The 26686-nt window shown below is 40.2% G+C and overlaps 1 protein-coding gene across 1 annotated transcript in view; it reads left to right on the plus strand.

The window, feature by feature from the left end:
- The first annotated feature begins 2698 nt into the window (after positions 1–2698).
- CPE (carboxypeptidase E) overlaps positions 2699–26686 on the plus strand; it is a 97649-nt gene continuing 73661 nt past the window's right edge. Inside the window, exons 1-2 of the mRNA XM_081091520.1 lie at positions 2699–2766; positions 3425–4224. Of these exons, the coding sequence (XP_080947646.1) occupies positions 3912–4224 (313 nt within the window). The 5' untranslated portion in view covers positions 2699–2766; positions 3425–3911. The remainder of the gene's footprint in view (positions 2767–3424; positions 4225–26686) is intronic.

Below are 26686 nucleotides of genomic sequence, written 5' to 3' on the forward strand. Positions count from 1 at the left end.
ATGTAAATTACACAACAGATTTTAAAGACAACATAAAAATATTTCAGTAATACATTTTATATTGATTACAAGTTAAAAATTATAATATTTGAGATATTTGGGGTTAAACAAAATTTATTATTAAAATTAATTTCACCTTTTCCTTTTTCATTTTTAAACATGGCTTCTAGTAAATGTTCAATTACATATATGGCTCATATTATACTTTTGTTGGGCAGAGTGGCTGGAAGGTCAGTAAGACTGGGGTGGCCACTGGGATACAGAGTATTGGTACAGGGTAGAGTTGTAGAAAAACAATGATAAACCCTTTGCACCACATTAAATTTGAGTTGGTAATTAGAAAAGTAGGCACTGATACTTGTCAATGAAGTGTTGCCCTGCTGATTCAAGCAGCAGGCTCAGAATGCATTTGGTTGTTACCTGTCTGCTGTGGTAAATATCTACCCTCTTAAGTGGTGCAAGTAGAACAGGCAGTGGGTTGGTTAATGGGAAAAAACAGTGAAAGAAGAGAATTATAAAAGCATGAAGTATTGCCCAGCTAGTGTGGTTCAGTGGTTGAGCACCCGCCTAGGAACCAGGAGGTCACAGTTTGATTCCCTGTGAGGGCACAGGCCCGGGTTGTGGGTTCAATCCCCAGTAGGGGGAGTGCAAGAGGCAGCCAATTAATGATTCCCTTTTATCATTGATGTTTCTATCTCTCCCTCTCTGAAATCAATAAAAATATATTTGAAAAAAACATAACATGTCCAAGCACAATTTTAATAATTTCTTTTAACTTAAAACATAAGCATATACTCATCCATTGGTTGGTTGCTCGTTGTAGCAACATGGCCTTTTTAAAAAATCATAATGCATTTTCTATCATTATCAATTTTAGTTTCTTCAAATTAGAGAGTCAGGTTTTTGTTTTTTTTTTAAAAAAAATATATATGTATATATATACTTTATTTCAGAGAGTAAGGTAGAGGGAGAGAGAAGTAGGAACATCAATGATGAGAGAGAATCATTGATTGGCTGCCTCTTACATGCCTCCTACTGGGGATTGAGCCCTCAACCCCAGCATGTGTCCTGACTGGAAATCAAACTGTGACCTCCTGGTTCATATGTTGATGTTCACCACTGAGCCAGACTGGCTGGGCAAAGGAACAGGTTTTTTAACCAATCTAAGAACAGAATCTTGAAAGACTTTTATGAGTTTTTCTCAGTCCTTCACTGTTTTCTCATCTGTACCTAATTCGATTTTAAAAATTAAAGTGTTTCCAAAAGCATTCAACTTTTTTTCTACCCTTGTATTTATCCGTTTATCTAATTTTTCACTACACAAGTACAAGTAAAAGTGGTATGAACATTTTGGTGACATGCCTGACTGACTCTTGGCATGTATACAACGCAGTGATGAGAGAAAAGAGAGAAATGAGAGAGCAGCCCCAGCCCTGGTCAGGTCCATGGGCAATCGTCAGTGCACTTCAGAGTGTGAACGGAGGTTGTCGATGGAGGTTGGCTAAGAGAATTTCTTCAGTGCTAACAAGGAAGGACAGGCATTGGTGTTTGGAATTCAGAAGGCAGGAGGAAGGATTCTGAAGCAGCAGTGCCTGGATGGGCACTGCAGTGGCCAGTAAGAAGGTACAGTGACTGGGGAGTTGGTCCCAACGAGGAGTGAAAGGACACGGAAGGCTTCCATCTACTGACCGCTCACTTCTCTGGTGCCCACCCCCCGCAGGCAGTTTCATGGAATGCTCAGCGTCCCTCATTTTCAGATGAAGTTATTGAGCAATCTCTGAAAACAATAGAGCTTGGATTAGAACATTGTTCTGTCAAAGTTGAGATTCGAGAGGAAACAGAAAACACACCCTTTGTTTAAAGAGACAGCTGAAGGGCAGCACAGGACTTCAATAAATAATAGGTTGTTTACGTGTGTAGTTACTAGTTGATACGCCCCACGGAGCCACAAACGAGTGTGGTGACCTTAAACAGCTAACATGAAAATCTTAGCCTTCCAATTTCTGAAGTTATTGGTTTTTAGCTACTTTGTTTGCTTTTTGTAGGTTTCCAAGGTTGCTCTTTTGGGCTTGATTTTAGAAGCATAATTATAACTCTGGTTCAAACTTCTGGACCATGTAATCAAACACAGGCTAGTCATGGCGGAAAACACACAGCTCTTAGCTCTGCCTACATTGACAAGGAACATGGTTGGATCCAAATTCAACTGAGTGGCACGTCTTTATAGTGGCACCTTTCCCCAAAATACCCCAAAAGAAGATCCATGCAGTTGTGGGAAATGGAGACAGCCAGTGGGGTTGGGAGCCAGCCTCTATAGCAGCATTTTTAAAAAGAAATCCAATGAAAGAATTTAAATATCTGGATCTTATGCCAGGAGGAAAGTGTGTTGTGTGTGTGTGTGTGTGTGTGTGTGTGTGTGTGTGTGTGTGTTTTCTGCCTGGTGGAACTACCAATGGGTTGTTTGTTTATTTAGATTTGTGCTGTTCTTGAATCCAAATGGCACCTCATCAGAATAATACCTGCTCCAGGGTTGCTCCAGGAGTGTCAGTCCCCTCTAAAGGCTGGCTATTAAAGCTGTGAATGAATTTATATTGTTATAGTGACTTTGAGAGGGGAAAGGAGATATCATCTCTCATGATCAGAGGTTTCTTTCTATAATAGGATTTAATCTCTTTCTTTTTTCTTTTTTTCTTGGAAGAAGGTTCTCCAGCCCTAATCAAGCCTTCAGCTGACTGTAGTCCTGGCCAACATCTTGGTTACAACCTGGTAAGAGACTCTGAGCCAGAGCCACCCAGCTAAGCTGTTCCTGAAAGACTTAATCTTTTTTTTTAAAAAAAATATACTTTATTGATTTTTTACAGAGAGGAAGGGAGAGGGACAGAGAGTCAGAAACATGGGATGAGAGAGAAACATCGATCAGCGGCCTCCTGCACACCCCCTACTGGGGTTGTGCCTGCAACTGAGCCCTTGGCCGGAATTGAACCTGGGACCTTTCAGTCTGCAGCCCGACGCTCTATCCACTGAGCCACACCGGTCGGTCAGGGCGAAAGACTTAATCTTAATAGCACACTAAATCCTTTGTCTAGCGCACCCCAAACTTGTACTTTATATACTAATATATACATATATGTGTGTGTGTATATATATATATGAAGAATCCAGGAATGTGCGTAAGTACAATGAACAACAGTATCTGCAAACTGATAGAATGATTTTTTTAAAAAAATTCTGTTAACCCTCAAAGTTAAAGTGTTCAGTTTGCCAGCCAGATCCTATAATAAATGCAAATCCATCCCTTGGGTTTGTGTTTGGACTCTCAATACAGTTATTAACGATGCATCATGATGTGAAGGCCAATGGTTGTTAATATTTCCCTTTTGTTTATTTTTTTTCTGGAATATTCTCTACTTCTTGATGCATCAAGATGGAAACCCAGGTCGGCTTGGACTAGATGTCACTTTAGAAGGCTCCGCTCACAACCCAAGAGTATTTCTTCCAGGCGCCAGGTCTTGGATTTCTCAATGATAGCCCTGTTCCCAAACCCAGCCCTCAGCTGTCATCCCACCTGGGTCGTCCCCGGAGCCATCTGGCTTCTGACGTGGTTCTGAGCCCACAGATAACGCAGGCGGCCGCGCAGACCAGCATCACTGGGCGGGCGGCCCCTCCTGCAGTGGTTTCTCCTGCGGCGCCCCCGGCTCGGCGGCGGGTAGTGCAGCCCGCCCCGCGGCTGCGCCCCTCTCCTCTGGGTGGCCCCCGCGCGCCGCTGACACTCAGTGCACCCGGGAAGGTGAGGCGCCAGGACGCGGCTGCGGAACCCGCGGACCTCCCGCAGCACCCGCCAGCTCAGACCCGAGCCGGGCAGACAAAAGAGGCCGCCGGCGCAGGAAGGCACGGGCTGCGGAGGGGACGCGATGGCCATGGCCGGGCGAGGAGGCCGGGCGCTGCTGGCGCTGTGCGCGGCGCTGGCCGCCTGCGGGTGGCTGCTGGGCGCCGAAGCCCTGGAGCCCGGGGCGTCCGCGGCGGGCATGCGGCGGCGCCGGCGGCTGCAGCAGGAAGACGGCATCTCCTTCGAGTACCACCGCTACCCCGAGCTGCGCGAGGCGCTGGTGTCCGTGTGGCTGCAGTGCACCGCCATCAGCAGGATCTACACGGTGGGGCGCAGCTTCGAGGGCCGGGAGCTGCTGGTCATCGAGCTGTCCGACAACCCTGGGGTCCATGAGCCTGGTAAGCGCGCCCATCCCTGGAGGAGAGCCGCAGACGGTTGCACTGGTGGCGGTTGGGGGCAGGAGGGCAAGGTGGGCCCAGGGGTGCCTTGTGGAAAGGGGCGTCTGGGGTGGAAGGTGGGAATTAGGGGGACGGATGGAGATGGGGATGAACCTGACCTAGAGCGCTGTGGCTTGCTGGGTTCCAGTCTCTGCTGTCCTCCGTCCCTTCCCGCCCCAAACCCTCCCCCAGCAGTTAGGCCACCTTTTGGGGAGCTTAGGCCAGAGAGGATAGGAGCACGTAGCGAGCAAATCTGCGGGCTCGCCAACCCAGCGGTCACTCTCTCTTTGCTGTACCAGAGACCCGAGGGAATAACAGAAGCCTTGCAGACAGGTGTAGAAAGCTAAGGTGCAGAAGGCAGGGGCTTCCGGAAAAGAGGAAGAGTCATTTAGACGTATTTCCTAATTCCCGGAGGACCAGCTTTATTGGGTTCCGCAGGCTCTCCATACCCTTCTGTACCTCTACGTGTGTTTTAGGCACAGGGGCAGTGTGGATGCTCAGGGGATGTTAAGGGTACTGGCAGCATTGGGTGGTGGTGTGTGCGGACCTGTAGGCCTCCTCCCAGGATGGGAAAGTGGCCTTGACAGGCATTTGGAGTTCGACACTGGACTCGACCTTTCTCAGCAAAAAAAAAAAAAAAAAAAAAAAAAATTCCTTTTTTTTCCCCCCTGCATTTGACACTTGGGATAAGTGGTTGGTGACCAGGTTTTTATTTCAGATGTCGTTCCTTTATACCTATCTTACGCATCTCCATCCAGAGTATTTTAAGGCACGTTTTAATTTATGTTAAATGGGATTTACTTAGTATTTATTAGAGGTATTTAAAACAGTGTTCTTGGGGCTTTTTTTCGTGTTTCTACTCTTAAGAGTTATAATAAGGCCTAGTTTCCTGATAGTAAAGGAACTATTAATGAATCCTGGCAGATTTTTCAAGGAGATTATGTGAAAGCTCACATTCACTTTGTTGTCTTGCTTCAAGTTTAGCAGTAAAAATCTATAGTAATATTACTGTTAGAATGCGATATGCTTCTGAAAATGAAAACAATACTTCTTTTGCTTGAATATCTGGAATGTATGGTTTGTCAAGATTTGTAAATTTCTCTTTTCAGATTGCAAGCTCTGTGAGGCAGGGACAGTATCTCCAAAACCTAGCCCAGATCTGCACACAGCAGGCACTCAGGGCACAGTATTAAAAGGGGAAAAAAAGCATCAGTCATTTGCTGAATAACACACTATTTAAAAATATAATGTTCGATTCTTCATAAACACAAAATAGTCAGATTTAACTCGTTTTACAAAGGTAAGCTCAGAAATGTTTTTACATTATTTGCTTTATAATTTCTTTTTAAATAAAGCAAATTTTAAGTTCATGGAATTACTAATAGAATACAAAATGTCTAGTCATTTTATTATTATTACTATTATTTATTTATTTTTTTTGAGAGAGAGAGAGAGAGAGAGAGAGAGAGAGAGAGAGAGAGAGAAACACTGATGTGAGAGAGACACATCGATTGGTTGCCTCCTGTACACGTTTACACTGGGGTAGGGGATCAAACTTGCAACCCAGGTATGTGCCCTTGACCAGGAATCATTGTATTTTAAAGGTAGAAACTATTATGAACACTAAATAATCATGAGGTTGATTCCCTTCCCACCCACCCCACTTTTAAGAGAAGATAAGTAAGTTAGAAATCTTTGGGGAAATAGTGTTTAATAAACACAATTCAACTGAGTAAATTTGAAAGATCTTATTGGCTTTATTCAACGATTCATGAATTGGACAGCAGAGAGAAAGGAGCTCCAAGGAGCTGTACAAAATGAAGACTTCCCACAGGAGGGATCGGGAACGGGGAAGTTATAGGCAAAAAAATCGAGTTGGTTATTGCAAAGTTACTTTCCTTTAAGGGATGGCAAGGCTTATCAGGCAGTTGACCTAACTAGTGCTGATCAATCAGGTGATTCCAGATTGACTGGTTTAAGATTCCATTTCTGAGAGAGCTGAAACTGTAGTGTCTTGCTTTGCTGACATGAGCCTTAGCATAAGTGACTCCATTTTGGGCCTGTTGCATTATTTTAAACACTAGCTAATGGAGACATCTGATTAGTATATACGTTTGACAGTACTGGTATGAATTAACTTTTTTAGGAAGTTTTGGAGAAATGAAAGTGTTCATTTTTAGATGGCGTTCAAATTCCTTTCAGATGAAGATATTTTAAGAAACGAGAAAGGAATACCCATACATATTCTGCGGTAGAAATATATGCTTTCAGTTTTTTTGAGCACCTGCACATTCTAGGTGGACCAGTTTCTATGGGATGTGCAGTGATACACATAAGCTGTCCTTACCCTTTGGGGAACTGGGAATCAGGAGTTTTAAGGACAGTAAAAAGGTATGTAGGGCTGCAAGAACTACATGGTGTGGAAGGACTGGGTAAAGGAGACCAGAGGAGACATTAGGTCAGGGGGATTTGGTCATTGAAAAGTGGATGACAAGAAAGTAGGAAATATATTTATAGAGTGCTGAATATTGGAATTTACCAATTCCAGTGTGGTTGGTATAGGATTTATGTTTTAAGTGCCCCCTGCTTTCGAAAGAGAGCGACTGCCTTAACTGTTTTCACCTTATAAGTGCTGTTTTAACATGTGATTAAGCTAGTAGGAAATGATATTTAGCTTGACAAATTCGTTTACTGGACTAACACTTGATGAAGTTGCCCATATCATTTTAATTTCCCAGTAAGAGAGAGGTATCAAGTTTGCGACTTTTCTTAATCTAAATTCTTTTTCTGGAGTAAAAAAAGTAGCTAATGTGTAAGGGTTTAGTTATCATAATAGAATAACTCTCCCAAAACAAAACAATATATTCACCTAACGCCTTTCCCTGTGGCAGAACTGGCAAGTGAGAGGTTTACTTGGTGAGGTGAGTGGATATGGACAGAAGGTGTTTGCTGATACCACCAGCTCCCGCTGAGCAGAAAGAAGTGCTCATCATACTTGTTTGGTACCAGGCTGTGGTCTGAGTTTGAACTTATCTCTTGAGAAAGATTCATTCTCTCAGATATTCTACATTAGAATCATCAAAGGGGAAAGAAAATTCCATTTTGAATTGACCAGTGAGGACTCTCCGTACTTATTCTGTTATGACACCATGGGAATCAGCTTGATTCTTGACTAGCTGAATGTTGGGTCTTTGCTTTCATTTTGTATCACTGGAGGCCTGCAAGGATCTATTGGAGAAGGGTTGTGGGTGTCAGCCATTCTCAGCAGAACTGCAAGTGGTCTTGACACTACTCTCGTCTCCTCACATAGGGTGACTCCGGACCCCAGATGTGGGACTGGGATGAAGACCAGGCTAAGATCGAGTCTTTGCTGTCAGACTGCCTCTTGGCTGATTCTGGGGGCTCAGATGTGTTCCATTAGATATGATACTTGCCAGCCCTCATCATGTTCCCCATTTTTCTTTATATTTTATACTTTTAAAATATTTCTACACATAGGGACTTATGTGCTCAAACCTTTGCAAACATTTGCTCTCCTAGGCATGCATGTTCGTCATTGCAATACTCATAACAAAAACCTTTTTTTTCATTTATGTCAAAGCAATGGAATCCATGTTCCCATACCACTCCTCCCAGAGTTAAACATGAGTTAAGATTAGTTTGTTTAAACCTCTAATTCTTTTACATGTAGTTTAAGATTGCTCCTGGGGAGTAAGTCTTATTTATAACTAAAATGCTATCTTAGGAACATTCTTTAGAGCATAGATGTTTCTCTCTCAAAGACTGGAATGATTATTTTGGACCCATTCCTCCCAAAATCTGTTAAAATTTAAAGTGTATGAAGGCCAGTATGCATTTGCCAAATATTGTGATGGAACATTTAATACTGGCAAAATTTCTATAAAACAAACAAACAAAAAAGAAGTGGGGATTTTGGTTATTTTATATGACTTCTTTTCATACCAGATCAATATGTATTAGTGGAAAATGATTACAGCTGAGTGACAACTTTATAGTTGGTGAATATAGATGTTAGAATCTGGAGAAGGATATAGATGTACCACATGTGGTCAAGAGTTATTTTTAGACTCGAATGAGTCAGTGCAACTCTTGCCAGAAATAATGTACTTGATTGACTTGTGATTGGCTAATGGAAGAGAGGAAATTGGGTTGGCCCCTAACATTATATATATCCTATGCTAAGACAAAATAGGCAGCTTTCTATGGAAACTGATTTGAGAGGTGGAAAAGGAATCACCTGCCAGCATCTCCCTTATTGGCATAGCCTAGGGGTGAAATCCCTGCCTTCACAGTCACTTCCTTTGGGAAAGATATTTTTGACAAATGCAAAAATAGCCCATGTAAGGCATGACACATAACCCAGCTTTTCTCAAAGTCTATTCAGTAGAACATTAGTTTAGCTTGGTTTGATGTTAGCTAAACAACGATAAACAGGTTTGTGTATTACAGGACTTACCAGAGCCCTTAATATGCCAATATTTGTTTCAGATCTCCAAGTCAGATGTATACTAGATGGTATTTTCCTAGCTTCTTTCACCATGGCACCCTTTTTTCAAGGAGCTTGTCTGTAATTAGTGTTACACTAGTTTGAGAAACACAGCATTAGTTCATTATCATGCATTACCATATTATGAAGGATTAATTTGGTAATTCTTTAGCAGAGAGACCCATATAGAAAATTTTTAATATATTTTTCTTTTTTCTTTTTGCCCATAAAGTGATTTATGTAGGGCAAACTCTTAAGATATGCTTATTGAATTGAGAACATAATTCTGAGGCAATGAGGCATAGGACAGATAATTTTGACTGGAAAGATTAAAGTGAAAAATGCCATCCAATTCTTTTCTTGTTAAGTAGCTTCATGCTTTAATTTCTCTTTGCCTCATTTTCGTGCCTATAAAATATGGATACTTTAGAAACTCATACCTCATAAGAGTTGCTGTGAGGCCAAAGTAGTATAGTACATAGAAAAGAATTAAGGAGGTTGCTTACATCTGGTTCTGAAGATGAGCTGATTTGTTACAAATTTTCTTCACTCTCAGTCGGCCTGGGCAATGTGCTCCATGGGCCTTGCGTTCATTCGGAGTAGGCGTGCTTGGCTGTGCCATCACATGAGACCTGCTGAGTGCTCACCTGTTACAATGGTTTATTGCACCAGCCTAGCTGAAGCCCAAAGGACTTTTACTCTCTCAACACCATTTCCTTGTTCACAAATGTGTTGATTTTTAAAATGAGGGCCATTTCTGCTCTTAAGCGGTTTGGCGTCTTATTTTGCTTTATTCAATAGGAACAGTGAAAGTGTTCATCATTATCTGATAATGTTTTTATGGTTGTTTCTTTAGGTTATTAAATAAATCTAGGGCAATTCCAATGTCTACTTTGGCAAACTAACTTCTTTTCTTTTTAAACTTATTTTCTTAAAGAATGCAGGATGAAATTGCTAGGGACCTGACTAATTTATTCTTTTACAAACTCAGTGTAAGTGAAAGATCTTTGAAACTGCCTTTGTCATCGATCCCTAATTTTCTTATCCCCACTGAGGCCCTTTGAGGCAGAACAGGTATGGGCAAGTTTGAATTGGAGGCTTTTGGAACTTGGCCATTTATAGGAGGGGTGTCAGCACTGGATCTTCTTGGAAAATGGACCGTTCACTTCCAAAAGGACTCTGGTGTTCCAAGTTCTGGTTATGTCCTGGTCTTTGGTTCCCCCTGTGTGTGTGTGTGTGTGTGTGTGTGTGTGTGTGTGTCGTGGGGGGGGGGAGGGGGAGTGAGGTAGGGGGTGGTGAGACTCTATTTCCTGATGTAGCTGGAGGTCAAAGTTCTCTCTTTGGTGCATGCTCTGTCTGCATGATTTGTGTTTTTGGTCTGTTATCTCTGAAAAACAACTCATTATCTTGTTAATATGACATCATTTTGAGCTGGTCATGTGATAATAGTAATAATAATACATGCTATTTTTAAGACATTTGATTTCAAATGAAGGATGATTATTTAAAAAATGGATGGAGAGCACTTATTTTTAAAATGAGACTAAATATAATCTTTACCAGGTGGCTAAAAAAAAACCTCTGGTTATCCTGTGGTTATGAGTATCAAGGTAATTGGGAAAAACAACAATTATCTCATGTATTTTCAGATGCAGACAGCTACTCATATGTTCAGATCTCAAAATGATGCTGTTTGATTGGACCTACCCAATTACTCTTCCCATATAGTCTAAGTGTATTCCAAACCAGAAGATCTTTCCTTACTAAGCAGCTGCTATTCACTGCCACTGTGTAATTTACCCCCTAAGAAATATTTTATTTCTAGAGCTCAGTTCAACAGCTTGCACAAGTCATAAGCTCTGATTATGAGTTCAGGATAGTAGCACTTCAATGTAAAAGTTGGACTGTCACCTCCCAGACCAGTGGCCCGAGTGCCCCCCACCTGCCCCTTTTCTAGCCAATGGGTAATTTTTACAACAACCTTTCTTATGACCATTAAAAATTTCTGTGTGGCATTCCAAGCTAAAATCAACTTCCCAATATGAAAAGAAAATGTAAGCTTTTGTCAATATAGCTAAATACAATGTAATTTAAGGCATATTTAATGAATATCCACTATGGATGTGCTATTTTACTTTATCTGTCAGTCACTCCTTTAGGCAGAGCCTTTGCATGTATTGAAATGTGTTACTTCATTCCTTGCCTTGTATTCACTCTTTAATGCACATTGAGCTTTTTAGGGAGAGGCTCTAGATAAGCCTTGGACTGTCCTGTGGCAGAGCCACAAATAAGTCCCAGCTTAGAGGGCGGAGCTAATGGGCTAAGGGGCTGTGGGAGATGCAGCAAGTGCTGCCAAAGCAAGTGAAACTCACAAGAACATTGTAACTTTGTTGACCACTACCTTGTTTTTCTCTGACTATAAAATAAAGCCTCAGCTTGCTGGCTGGATCCTTCTCTGTGGCCCCATCCAGGCACAGGAGATCCATTGAGCCCCAGCTGTATTCTCTTTGTCTGTTTTTTCTTTGCTGCCCCCACTTCAGGCGCTCCGAACCCTTGGCTGTGCTGGCATGGCACAGAGCTTAACTGACACACTGCTTGCAGTCACATTTTGCAAACTAAAATGTGATTGTTGCCCTTTTTGTATTTTAGATACAGTGTTGGACAACTGATTTTAAAGTACAACAGTTCTATTGAAATAGTTTTATTTGTCTCAAGCACGGATTTTTTTTTTTTTTTCAGTTTATTGGAGGAAACCATTCTTATTCATTGTGGGAACTCAGTAATGTTAAGCCAAATTCCCCACATAATCAGCATCGTGGGATTTAAGTTAACACACTTTTGGAAACTTTATTAACTTTACAAAATCAAAAGGATCTTTATAGTACTCACACAATGAGAAATCCACTTGTTAAATATATTTCCTCAAGAATCAGATTCAGCTTTTGGAATATGTTAATGCAATACAAGATACGGACAGAGAATTCTCATGTGACTGTTGTATAGATGTACAGTGAATATATGATATAGACAAATCAGTTAACATACATGTAGACATAGATTTTATCTAGGCCTTGATGATGGCAAAATAATCAGGAGTAGAACAGTCATTTTAAATTATTTAAAATTTCAAGTTGGTGTAAGTATTTATAGATTTCACTCATATCTATAAAGTAGCCTTCATTTCTCTTGTTTTTACTTCGATCCATAGCTTTTGTCAGGAATTGAAGAGTTTTTTTTCTTTTGTCTAACAGGCTTACTCTTTTTTAAAACAATATATTTTTTATTGTTTTCAGAGAGGAAGGGAGAGGGAGGGAGAGATAGAAACAACGATGAGAGAATCATTGATCGGCGGCCTCCTGCATGCCCCCTGCTGTGGATTGAGTCCACAACCTGGGCATGTGTCCTTGACCAGAATGGAACCCAGGACTCTTCAGTCTGCAGGCTGACACTCTATCCATTGACCCAAACCAGCTAGGGCTAAGTGGCTTACTTTTTTTTAAAAAAAATTCTTGCCGAAACCGGTTTGGCTCAGTGGATGGAGCGTCGGCCTGTGGACTGAGAGGTCCCAGGTTCGATTCCGGTCAAGGGCATGTGCCTGGGTTGTGGGCACATCCCCAGTGGAAGATGTGCAGGAGGCAGCTGATCGATGTTTCTCTCTCATCGATGTTTCTGACTCTCTATCTCTCTCCCTTCCTCTCTGTAAAATATCAATAAAATATATTTAAGAAAAAAATTCTCAAGAAGTTTTTTATTTCAGGAAGTTTTCTTGGGTTATTGCCTTCTCTTACCATGTTCAAGTATTCTACCAGGGTTTTACATATTTGGCCAAACTTGCCTTTATTTCCATGTAAAGATCCTAACTAAGGTGTACCATTGGAGATAGGTTAGGATAGTGGTCGGCAAACTCATTAGTCAACAGAGCCAAATATCAACAGTACAATGATTGAAATTTCTTTTGAGAGCCAATTTTTTTTTTTAAATGTATATTTTATTGATTTCAGAGGGGAAGGGAGAGGGGAGAGAGAGAGAAACAACAGTGATGATAGAGAACCAGGGGAGAGAGAAGATAGAAATATCAATGATGAGAGAGAATCATTGATTGGCTACCTCCTACAGGTCCAGGACTGGGCCTGCAACCCAGGCATGTGCCCTTGCCCGGAATCAAACCCGGGACCTTTTGGTCTGTAGGCCAATGCTCTAGCCACTGAGCCAAACCAGCCAGAGCGAGAGCCAAATATTTTAAACTGAAACTATATAGGTAGGTACATTGTTATTAACTTAATTAGGGTACTCCCAAGGCTTAGAGCCACACTCAAGGGGCCAGAGAGCCGCATGTGGCTCGCGAGCCGCAGTTTGCCGACCACTGGTTAGGAGAACCTAACAGATTAATGTGGGCCAGCAGTTTCTCCTCTTTCTCCTTCTTTGGCTTTTCTTCTCTTCTGTGGATATCAAAATAAGACAGTAGTTACCTGAATATCAATTGGAAGCCTTTGCCTGACACCTTTGGGCCATAAACCCAAAGCATGTGATAGGTTCATTTACTGTCAACCATTTAATTCTGTAACTCTCCATCTCCTTATAAACAACCTCCAGGTTGGCCTTAAACTAGCAACCTTTCATACCTATCACAGGTGAGGAATTGGATAGTATTTATCTTAAAGATGGGGACTTAAAGATGTAGGGAATGTCTGCCTATTGTTGAAAAGAAGTGTTTAAAAGGAAAATTAGGAATGTAAATTTTCTCGTTTTCTCAAGATTTTATTGCAATGCGTTTAATTCCCTATAAAATGAACATAGATAGTTCTTAATTATGCCTTAGGAAAATCTTAGCGAATATGTTAAGAATAGTTACACTATAAAAAAGGCAGGTAACTTGAGGAGTTCGTTTTTTAAGAGGGTTATTTATTTATTTATTTTTTTATATTGTATTGATTTTTCACAGAGAGGAAGGGAGAGAGATAGAAAGTTAGAAACATCGATCAGCTGCCTCCTGCACATCTCCCACTGGGGATGTGTCCGCAACCCAGGTACATGCCCTTGACCAGAATCGAACCTGGGACCCTTCAGTCCGCAGGCCGACGCTCTATCCACTGAGCCAAACCGGCTTTGGCAAAGAGGGTTATTTTTAAAAGGTTTAAAAACCTTTTCTTATTAAAGTATAGTTGGCATTTTTAAGAGGCTTTGTGGCAGTGTAGAAGGAACAGTCTGAGTCTTAAAGTAAGCCATTTTGGTTAAGTCTGCCCTGCCGGAAGCCAGCCTATCATCAGCTACATAAAAGAGCCTGAGTTCCTGGTGTTCATGCCCTTTGTATTCTCCATTTTATTTCTGACGAAAGTCAGAGTTTTAAGATGAGGCTTCAAAAATACAGTTGTCAATTCAGTTACGAGTTAATGGTTTAAAGCATTGTTTGTGCTGACATTTTATTTCTCTCTAGAGAACCACCTGTCCTGCTAATTCCTTTTTATTTTATTACATTTTATTTTATTGTTTTATTGCTTAAAGTATTACAAAGGGTATTACATAAGTGTCCTTTTCTTTTCCCCCCGCCCTTGACAATCCCCTGGCCTCCCCTACCCCCCAGTGTCTTATGTCCATTGGTTATGCTTATATGCATGCATACAAGTCCTTCGGTTGATCTCTCACCCCCTCCCTCCTGCTTATTTTAGTTTTTACTTAACTGAATTTATTGGGGACACATCTATACTAATAATAGAGGAATATGCAAATTGTCTGGGACACCGTCATGTAATGACCAATCAGGATGGGGCTGCAGTGGAGAGCTCTCAGCACACCTGTGCCGGGGTCTGAAGGGTGCGGAGAGGAAGGGAGAACAGATAGGCAGTTAGGGGGATCAGGCCAGGAGGGGAGAGCAGATAGGCAGTTAGAAGGATCAGGCCAGGAGGGGAGAGCAGTTAGGGGGAATTAGGCCAGGAAGGGAGTGCAGATAGGCAGTTAGAGCAATCAGGCCAGGAGGGGAGAGCAGATAGGCAGTTAGGGGAATCAGGCCAGGAGGGGAGAGCAGATAGGCAGTTAGGGGGATCAGGCCAGGAGGGGAGCACAGATAGGCAGTTAGAGTGATCAGATCAGGAGGGGAGAGCAGATAGGCAGTTAGGGGGATCAGGCCAGGAGGGGGAGAGCAGATAGGCAGTTAGAGTGATCAGATCAGGAGGGGAGAGCAGATAGGGGGGTCAGGCCAGCAGGGGAGAGCAGCTGAGGCCATCAGGCCACCAGGGGAGCAGTTAGGGGCATCAGGCAGGCAGGCAGGCAGTCAGGTGAGTGGTTAGGAGCCAGTGTTTCTGGATTGCGAGAGGGATCCCGGATTGGAGAGGGTGCAGGCCAGGCTGAGGGACCCCCCACCCCTCGCCCCCACCCCCATGCACAAATTTTGTGCACCAGGCCTCTAGTTCGTTAATAAAATTACATGGGGTTCAGGTGTACGATTCTATCTGTATATTGTATTGTGTGTTCACCACCCCAAGTCCAATTCCCCCAATACCATTTATTGAATAGACTTACCCCAGTGTGTGTTCTTGCCTCTTTTGTCAAATATTAGTTGGCCATAAAGATGTAGGCTTATTTCTGGGCTCTCTACTCTGTTCAATTAATCTATATCTCTGTTTTTATGCCATTGCCATGCTGTTTGGATTACCAGGGCTTTGTAGTATGGCTTGGTATCAGGTAGTCAATTCCTCCAACTTTGCTCTTCTTTATCAAGATTGCTATAGCTATTTGGGATCTTTTGTGGTTCCATATACATTTTTGGAATATTTGTTTTAATGATGTGAAATACCTATTGGTATTTTGATAAGAATTACATTGAAACTATTGATGTGCTTTTGGTAATATGGACATTTTCATGATGTTAATTCTATTGGTGAACATGATATATGCTTCCACTTATTGGTATCTTCTTCAATTTCTTTCTTTAGTGTCTTATAATTTTCTGAGTATAGGTCTCCTACATCCTTGGTTAAATTTATTTCTAGGTTATTTATTTATTTATTTATTTATTTATTTATGATGCAATTGTAAATGAGTTTTCTTAGTTCCCCTTTTCTGATAGTACATTATCTATAATAATATAAGTGTAATATGCTAATTAGGCCAGATGTCCTTCTGGATGAAGCTGGGGCTGCAAGAGAAGCCCTGGTCCCAGCTGCCAGAGGGAAGCTGGTGCTGGCAGTTGGGGGAAGGAAGGCCTACTCTTGTGTTAATTTCATGCATTGGGTCTCTAGTTGTTGTATAAAAATACAACTGATTTCTGGATATTTAATTTGCATACTGCTGCTTTACTGAATTAATTTATCAGTTCTAGTAGTTTTTTGGTGGAATCTTTAGGGTTCTCTATATACAGTATTATATCATCTGAAAATAATATAGTTTTACTTCTTCCTTTTCAATTTGGATGCCTTTTATTTCTTCTTCTTTTCCGATTGCTGTGGCTAGGACTTCCAGTACTATGTTGAATAAGAGTGGTGAAAGCAGATGTCCCCATCTTGTTTTTGATCTTAAATGAAGCATTTGTAGTTTTTGACTATTGAGTATGATGTTGGCTGTGGGTTTGTCATATGTGGCCTTCCTTATTTTGAGGTATGTTTCCTCCATTCCCACTTTGCTGAGAGTTTATATCATAAATAGATATTGGATTTTGTCAAATGCTTTGTCTACATCTATTGATATGATCATGTGACTTTTATCCTTCATTTTGTTTATGGGGTGTATCACATTTATTGATTTGTGGATATTGTACCAACCTTGCATCCCTGGAATAAATCCCATCTATCCTAGTGTATAATCTTTTTAATGTATTGCTGGATCTCATTTGCTAATATTTTGTTGGCAATTTTAGCATCTATGTTGTCAGGGTTATTGCCTATACTTTTCTTTGTAGTGTCCTTATCTGTCTTTCTCTTGCTGCTTTAAGATTCTTTCTTTGTCTTTAACCTTTGCCATTTTAATTATGATGTGTCTTGATGTGGGCCTCTTTGGGTTCATATTGTTTGGGACTCTCTGTGCTCCCTGGAGTTGTGTGTCTTTTTCCTTCATTAGGTTAGGGAAGTTTTCAGTCATTATTTCTTCAAACAGCTTCTTTATTCCTTGCTCTTTCTCTCTCTCCCTTCCTCTCTCTAGAATCAATTAAAAAACAAAAAACCGCACATCTCCTTGGGTGAGGATAAAAAAAGGGGGAAATTGAATATAGTAAATTTTTAAAAAATATATTTTTATTGATTTCAGAGAAGAAGGGAGAGGGAGAGAAAGATAGAAACATTAATGATGAGAGAGAATCATTGATTGGCTGCTTCCTGCATGCCCCTTAATGGGGATTGAGTCTGCAACTAGGGCATGAGCCCTTGACTGGAATTGAACCTGGAACCTTTCCATCTGCAGGCCGACCATCTATCCACTGAGCCCAACTGGCTAGGGCTGAATATAGTAAATTTTTATTTACAGTTAAAATTTTTAAAGATAATTTAATTAAGTGAGCAAATCTCCCTTAAAGGTGATTATAGAATTTTCTGGATTTCTAAATAGATTAATATGTTTTGTAAACTGAACTTAAATGTTTATGGAAGGACTAGGATTTTGAATTTATAATTTATAATTCTAGTAAATTGAATAAATAAATTGAATATTAATTTTTAAAAACAAAATTAATGTCCACATCTTTTCTATTCACTAAGTCACCCTCTAAGGTGTGACTCTCAAAAAGCTTGCATTTATTAGTTTCTGCATATAGTGGATCAGAGCTCAGTTCTGAAAGTAGGGGTCCTGCTTCCTCTGAAAAAATATTGTTTCCAAATGCATGAGCTATAGCAGATTTTGGAGGTGTTGAGCATGTGCAAAATAGCTGAGAAAAACGCCTTCCTCTATGTGTTGATGCATGGAAAGGATTCTATAAGCTTTCCTCAAATCAACTTTTTCAAATTAGAACAACCTCTGGGCTGAGTGCTGCTTGGAAAAGTCACCTCAAAATGCTCACCTGATCTTTGGTTTGTTCCAGTGTTCCACTGTCCAGTGTAGCATATGGGATTAATAGAGTTTCATGTTTTCATACATGTGAGTTACACACAATTTTACTGTACCTCTCAAACCCATTCAGCTCCTAATTTGCTCTCCAATGGTCTCTGCGGACTGAGCTGGAGAAACTTTATTATAAGAGTACATTAATTTTACTCATATGTCAAAATTGGTAGGTTGTATTTGGAGGGCAACTGTAAGCCTTGCACTAGCAGTAAAACACATGAATTATATGATAATATTTTAAATATTGTTTAGACCTCTTCTTTATTACTTCTAGACTTCTGCATATGCCTTTTATAATTGATTTAGATTACTGGATAGATAGGATTTGAGGGCACCTTATATTGTCTAAACAAACATTTTCCCTTCTCTTTTGACTCCATTTCAATTAGCATAAGATATATTTTAAAAAATAACATGTAACTCTCAGGAACACCAAGTATTTTTTCTGAATAGTTTAAAAACTCTTACTATTTTTGCTGTTGTTACTTTAATATTGAAGCTGAACTGTTGGTTGTTGTAATTCTATGACCTGTATGTACAGGGAGAGGGAATGAATGAGAGTGTGTTTCTTAAATTAATGTACATATGGGTGAGACTGGCTGGTATTTCCTTCACATTTCATAGAATAAAGGTCATGTGTTCATTGACTCTGTAGAGACAGTTGCATAAGCAAGCATTTATATCTGCCAACATTGCCAAGAGGCCAAGAGGCCCTCATTTGTAGACCATACCACATTTTCCATGATGTTCTCAGTTTTCAGACCAGGGTAATAAGAACACTCTATAATAAAAAAGGCCCCACTAACAACTTGAGTATAAATCTCTCTAATTGAACAAATTACTAAGAAGTCTATAGACATTTGGAAATCAAACTCTTAGTAGTAGAGAGCAGTAAATGAAATATATCTTCCATTACTATATGTATATTGTTATATTTATAGCTAATATCCTATATAATAAAAGCCTAATACGCAAATCAACTGAGCGGCAGAATGACCGGTCGCTATGCACTGACCACCAGGGGGCAGTCACTCAATGCAGGAGCTGCTCCCAGCCCACAGGCCCCAGGCCAGCCAAGGTGGGTGCCAGTGGGGGCCTCTCGATTGCCACGCTGGTCGCCCCACAGATTGGCCCTGATCGCCGGTCAGGCCTAGGGGCCCTACCTGTGCACGAATTTCATGCACCGGACCTCTAGTACTTATTTAAAATACTAACCAGTGCCTGCTTTATGTGTGACATTCTGCAAATTGAAGAGATACTTATAAAAAAGGAGCGGCAAACAACAGTATTTTACCAAGTACTTAATATGAAGGTACTGACTCAGATTCTACAGGGTGTCAAGAGAGAAACCATCAGAGGAGGCCTTTCAGAAGGAGTTGGGGGTTGGAGCAGGACTTCAAGGATGAATCACATCCAAAAGTGGAAGAGAGAACTTCATTCTATGCCATAGAATATCATTCACGCTTTTCGTGTCTTCTTCTTCACTATCCCCAAAAGTGATGACATATAAATATTCAGTAAGTGTTGTGAGGTAATTATATTACATTCACTTGTGAAATTTCCACCTTGTTAGAGAGTGTGTAATTTTTAGAGTGTTATCGTTTGGAGTAGATTTCCCTCATCATCAGGAGGATAAAACTATTAGGGATGGAGATTATGCTCACATTCTCCTTATATGTAAACTAAACATAGAATATAACATGATTACAGTATTGGTCAAATAACTATAGATATAATTATATTAAGCATATAATATAATATGGTTATGTTATATAGCATATAATTCTAATTATATTAAGCATATAATATATATTTCAATAAGCTACAATTGATTACCAATACTTTCCTCCTCTCCCGGGTATATTTTTGAATACTCTCTAGTAACTCATGGAGTGAAAAAGAGTTATATAGTTTTGATTTTGCTAGGCCAATCTCCTAGAGTTAAATATAGCTTAATTAGTGTTCTGTTTTGACGATGTATATCAAAAACTACATTTAACAATGCAATAACAACACAAAAGATATGTAGTTTGAGTTATTGAAGAATTGCCTTTCTCCTGGTGTTGGCAGCCATTCCAGAACATTCCTCCAGCTGCATCTGCCTAATACTTGATCATCTACTGTCAGACGCTTTTGGGAAAGGAATTCACTATGCAGAAATATTTAGTATTTAACTAAATTTTCCAATTATAGGTTTTTGATTAGGGGAAATTTATTTTGAATTACTCCTAATGTTAAACACAATCTTCATTAGTGTTGTATAGAATTGTGAAACATTAGAATTACAGATTTTTCTTTCTTCGCTGGAAGAAACACTCATTTAAAAATGAGTTGATTAGCCCTCGCTGGTTTGGCTCAGTGGATACAGCGTCAGCCTACTGACTGAAGGGTCCCGGGTTCGACTCCAGTCAAGGGCACATGCCTGGGTTGTGAGCTTGATCCCCAGGAGGGGGCATGCAGAAGGCAGCCAGTCAATGGTTCTCTTTCATCATTGATGTTTCTCTCTCTCCCCCTTCCTCTCCGAACTCAATAAATAAAAATATACTTTAAAAATGAGTTGATTAAATTGAGCTTCAGAGAGAGATTAAACCCCCTGCCCAAGGTTGTGTAACTTAGGAGGCCCAATTCCTCATATACAGGTAGGTGTTCTTTTTAAAATGATTCTATAGCACTGTATACGGATGGGAGAATAAACATAACTATTTCTTATGTGGCCCTTGACGGTCATGAACTATTTACATGGACTGACATCTGTGAGGGAGTTCACAGGAATGAAATTCATCAGTCTGTTTTCAATTCCTTAGAGCAGAGTTTCCACACCGTAAGTTATAAATGGGCATGGGTGTGCCAGAGGTGGATGGACAGGGCCTGGGGTGGCGGCAGGGAGTGTTGGGTGGCAAAAAAATCAGGAAAGGATTGAAATAAATTACTTTAGCATACTATAAGTATGTACTGGAAATATTATTTTTCTTGGCAGTAGAACCCACTCTCTAGAAAGAAACAAGCTTTTGTTGGAAGACTGCTCTGATGAACTCTTTTGAGGCCTGGGCTGAGTAAAAAGGAGGAACATTTTCAGAGGCTGTGTGGAGGGAGAAGCAGAGGAGAGAAAGACTTCATGGCTGGTGGCTTAACAGAAACTTCGGGGATGAGAGAAGTGTCGCATAGGGAGGATGGGGACAGCAGCTGGATTGTTGTGGATCGTTGTGGAGTAGGTTACTTGGGAAGTGGGATGAAGTACTTCATTTTGTTTCAAGATGAGCGCTGGTGCCTTGGCCGATGTGGCTCAGTGGTTGAGCATTGGCCTATGAACCAAGAGGTCGAGGTTCCCATTCCCATTCTGGGCACATGCCGGGTTGTGGGCTCGATCCCCAGTTGGGGGCATGCAGGAGGCAGCGCATCCATGATTCTCTCTCATCATTGATGTTTCTATCTCTTTCTCCCTCTCCCTTTCTCTCTGAAATCAATAAAAACAATATATTTTAAAAAAAGGTAAGCACTGGCGAAGCCAGAAATTGTCCAAAGAGGTACAGTTACACGTAAGTGACAATACATTTAGGAGAACTTGTTAACCAAGATCAGCTGTGCACCATACTGCAGTGCTCCTAGATACATGAAGGCAATGTTTTGGGAGTGTAAGCCAGACATCTCCCACCCCACTGACCATCTACAGTCAAGTCTAAGATCCTAGAGCACTTGGTATCTTGCTCCCCAGCATATGTTGTCAGTTTGGATCAAATAAACTCATAAAAAACCAGTCTTAGATCCCCGAGCTGTGTTTTCTGAATTAAAATCCTGGTCCCAGGAGAACATGAACACTGGGAGAGGGCTTGGGAGGCTGTTGTGGTTTGTGAGGCCGACTCAAGGGCTGTGTGAACCATGCAGGATGAATCATGTGTTGTTGGAGGTTAGGGGTGCAGAATATAAATAACTGAAACTGGGTAAGGTTTCCTTTTAAAAAACAGTCCTTGTTTTGACTTTTTCACGTGTCTACATTAAACTTTAATGTGAAATAAGTTATTTGTGCTAAAGAGGGTTACATATTTGTTGAGAATGTTTCTAAACCAACAATCGGCACTTAGTTTTTTTAAAGAACTTTATCTCCGTATTTGTGAATGTTTTATAAAACACGTTATTGTGGTATTATATTGTATTGCATATCTAATAATATGTAAAAAAGATTAACTATGTATAGAAACAATACATAAAAAAACATTAACTATGGATAGGAACTATACCTGGAATAAAGCACCCTCTTAAATTATTAATATAGAAAATAGTGGTATGCATTATTATAAGAATTTAAGAATATATATGAAATATATGTGGTTGATTTTTTTTTCCCATTTGAGAAACTCTACCAAGTATTTAGATGTCTGTTGGTAATTTTTATTCAGGATATGGGCAAGCCAAAAAAGAAAAGCTAAAATCTTCAGGCTGATGTTTGAGTGAGAGGGTGTGTTCTCATGAGCAGGAAACAGTGGGAGCTGCTGCCATGTTCTTAGACATCCTCTCTGCTTGCTAATCATACAATGAAAACACTTAGATAATTTTACAGTTAATTCAGGGTAAAATACCTTTCCTTTGATTATCATGTTATTTCAGGTGAAAGTACTTGGTCTGAATTGTTCAGACAATTGCTCTAATTCTCCATTTGATTTATGCATAGTCATAACCTGTGGGCGTTAATGAGAGTGGGAGTCCAGAGCCCAATCAAGGGTGAGATCAGGAAGAAGGGAGAGGGATGGAGAGCTCTAAGTCTGCCAAGGGTCGGTGAATAATACTGGTATTGATTTGATTGGGTAGTTTTATTAGCCGCCTTGTCTTTGCCAGACTAATAAAAAGTGACTTATTAGGGTTGTTTTCCAAGTTCTCTTATTTGGATTAGAGTAAAAAGAAAAGAGTGTGGACCAAGTTTCATCTTGTTTCTTGCTTTCTGTTAAGTTATATACTCAGCTTAGAAGCGACATAGACAGCTCAGGATAAAACTTGAAATAATAAATGCTGCATAGTCTATGTAATTCAAAGGTATGACCTGTTACTTCATATATAGAAAATAGAACAAGACTCTTGGGAAGTATTTTTTCAAGTAAACAGTAAAAATTTTCGAAGCCATTCTTTGTCATTATATTTAGGATCATTAGCCTATGAGGGCATGAACATACGCATATACACTCATTTTAAATGGAGCATGTGTATCTTGGAAATCAAGAAAGTTAGAACCTGAGTGTACATAAGTATTTTTAAATGGAAGGGCAAATAGCTTTTCATAGGTAGACCTGATATGAGGTGAGTGAAAAGATCTAGGCTACTTTAGCGAAAGTATCTGATCATCATACCTTGGAGTACACTGGAGTTTTAAGATGGGTGGCTTATTTCACTTGAAAATCCAATAATTTTTTCTGAAGTAGGTGTTGCTATGGTGACAAAATGGCTTAGCAACTGAAGACTAATTTCATTGGTTGAGAGTCTGCAGACTGGCTTGTTGAGTAGCATTAATATGTTGCTTCTGCTCTTTTTTATTGAGGAGACCATCTGGCAATAGCAATATTTAAAGGTACAGTTCTGTTTGAGAAAGAATACCTGGTGACATACACTGAGGTGTTATTTTTAAGTTCTGCAAGCATTAGTTATTTTAACTAATGAGTGACTAAGAGGTTCCACTTCAGATCACTGCCTAGTATAGCCAATTAACTCATAATTCTAGGCTTTGACACTAGGAATTAAAGGGTTGTACTTTTGAGCTTGCTTATATTGTACAAATTTAATAGCCAGATAGACACCTTTACATGATCATGTCAATCCTGATGTGCCTAAAAATAAACCCTCTTCAGGGTGGGAATGGCTGGGGAGCGGGAGTGGGGGAAGGTCAACTGGGGAAAAAGGAGACATGTAAAACTTTAGACATTAAAAAAGAAAGAAAAAAAAGAAACCTTGATAAACTGTTCTCCCACATTATCATGTCCATAAACCATATAGAGATGTATTTTTTAAATAATGATTACAGAGCGTGTTTCTTATATTGAAATATGGATAGTTGCCATTTTTTTCTTTTCACATGTGAGGACGATAACTATCCTGGATTTTCAGGTAAAAAGTGAAAAGTTGTCACCCTAGCTGGTTTGGCTCAGTGGATAGAGCGTTGGCCTGCAGACTGAAGGGTCCCTGGTTCGATTCTGGTCAAGGGTGCATGCTGGGGTTGTGGGCTTAATATCTAATAAGGGTCGTGCAGGAGGCAGTTGATCAATGATTCTCTCTCATCATTGATGTTTTTATCTCTTTCATTCCTCTCTGAAATCAATAAAAAAAATTTTAAAAGTGAAAAGGTATCAATTGCATCTATTATGCAAATGATAACTATCCATTCGAAGTAATAAGTATCTATTGTGTAACTATTAAGAGACATACCCTATTTTGAAGGAGCTTTCAATATAGCAGGGAGGGATAAGATGCATGTATATGATAATGGAGACAGAATATGGCAAGTACTTTAAGGGAAATGCAAAGTGAAGTTGTAGATTAAAGAATGGAGGAGTAGCCATTTAATACGATACCAAGAGGTCCCTGTGGAAGAAGTGGTGCCTGATTGGCCTGAATCTTAGGCGGTGAGGATGAAGGGAGGATTTTAGATGAAGCAGTAGCATTCATTAAAGTTATAACACCAACCATAATGTATTCCCAGTGAGTATGGCAGAATTTGAAAAATTGATGGAGTATTTTTCTCTAACAAAGTATATTCCCTATTAGTGTTTTATCTGAATTTACTCCTTATCCACTGTCTATCTCTATCTCTATCTCTATCTCTATCTCTATCTCTATCTCTATCTCTATCTCTGTCTCTGTCTCTGTCTCTGTCTCTATCTCTATCGTCTATATCTATATCTATCTATTGCAAACACTTTCAGGTTTGGTTCTCAGTGGTTGTGTCTACTTTCCTCATTCCATTTGGTTCAATTAAGTATCAGTATGGAGGGCAGACTATTTTCAGAGAGTTGACTAGATACCAGGGGTTGAAGATACAACACATAAAGATGGTAGTATTTATTGAGAACTTACTATATGTCAGGCATTGTTTAATGTTCTCTCCATTCCATAGATGAGGAGAGGCAAGCCAGAAATGTCAGATGACTTGCTGAAAGTTATCAGTAGCACAGCAGGAATTAAAAAACCTTAGCCGAAACCCATACTGCTCAAATATATCAGAGGTTCTCAAACTTGAGCCCGCATCAGAATCCACCCGGAGGACTTACTGAAACATGAGGTTGCTGGGCCACCCATAGAGTTTCTGAGTTAACAGCTCTAATGTGAGGCCTGAAAATTTGTGTTTCTAACAAGCTTCCAGGGATGTGGATGCTGCTGGTCCAGGGACCGCACTTTGAGAGCCTTTGTAACAAGCTGTGGTGCTTCCCCTGTGTGTGGTTCCTGAAACGCAAAGAGCTTTCAGATGAAGTGGAAGGAGACACAAGAGAAAACAACGTAAAGTCAGTAATAATTACAGAGGGCTAAGAGTGCATAGAGAAGAAAACATTACTTCTGACTAGAGGGTTGGAAAAGGTTTCTGTAGGAGACCTGGGGATAGATTTCTTTATGGATGACTTCAAGTCTTTACCTCCAACTGGTGAAATCACAAAGCAGCAACTTCCCTTCTTATATTTGTTTTGTCACAAACATGCCTAGAGCAGCTAAGCCCCTGAGCGCTTGAGCAAGCTCAGTGTGGAAAGGTTGGTGGTTCTGAAGTGGTTAATGTGAGGAGGGCAGAGAGAGCTGCCAGGCTGTGAAACTGAACACAAGAAAGTAACGTGAGTGAGGCTGCTTAGGCTCTTCTCAGCACTCTTCTAGCCACCGTCAGTCTCAGGGAATTGATGCCATTTGTATGAGAGACTGTAAGTAAATAGTGGACTTAATTTGATGATTATTTTTGGCCCCGAGTTTTTCAATGTACACATGAAATCTTGATAAAGAAAATATTGACAATGGCAGTGTATCACTGCTTTTCTAAGAGGCCGTGAAGTCCTGCAGCGCATGTGCATGGGCCAGTCACTGTTGAATTGTTGTATACTATGGTTTATTTTGACTTTATGCTCATCCAGTAACCTTCATTTTACTGAGTTCTGTAAAATTTCGTTGCAGACTCAGTATTAATGGGATATACATACTCTCAGGATTGTCTACTAGTTGCCCCTCTTTCTGAAGAACTTTTGTCAACTATCCAAGGCTTTCTAATGAATTAATTTTACAGATCAGAGATTTGAATGGACCAGTCTTGAACTGTATGAACAATTCACTCAGAAGAATAACTTCAGTTTATAAAGGACCAAAAAATAATAATCATTGAGACCCAGAGCTATGAACTGATCCCTTTCTAATGCAGCCTGATTATTAATGGTCCTATTCACAGCTGTGCCCAAAGTAGAACTCACACCATGCTGGGTGAGTAAACGAAAGAGACCAGTAACTCTCTCAGCTGCCAAGGACCCAGCTATTAACGGAGATTTATTTTTATTGCACATTTGGAATGTTGTCATCCCAGAGGTGCTGAAATAGAATCTGTTATACTTAATTTAGGAGACAAAGGTTTTATAAGTTTGCAGCAATTAAAAAAATGAAAACAAAAGACAAAGGAGAGGGGACTGTATTTGTCTTTGTTCCTTTCCCAAAATGGAAAGTAGAATAATTTATTAGAAGATATCTTAAAGTCCTAGCTGAGAACCTGAGGTTAGTTTGGAGAATGGGAAAATCTTGCTCCAAATTAATTTTCTTTTCTTTTATGGTGCCACTGGGCTTCTTGTGTGTGTGTTGGGGTCCCCTTTCTGTGGAATATTTTCCCCTTTTTCCTTCTCCGTGGAAAGAAATTATTAAAACAAAAAGGCATTATTGAAAACAAAGTTTGTCTTA

The sequence above is a fragment of the Myotis nattereri genome (genome assembly GCF_964212035.1).
Source record: "Myotis nattereri genome assembly, chromosome: 5".
In the NCBI taxonomy this organism is placed as follows: domain Eukaryota; kingdom Metazoa; phylum Chordata; class Mammalia; order Chiroptera; family Vespertilionidae; genus Myotis; species Myotis nattereri.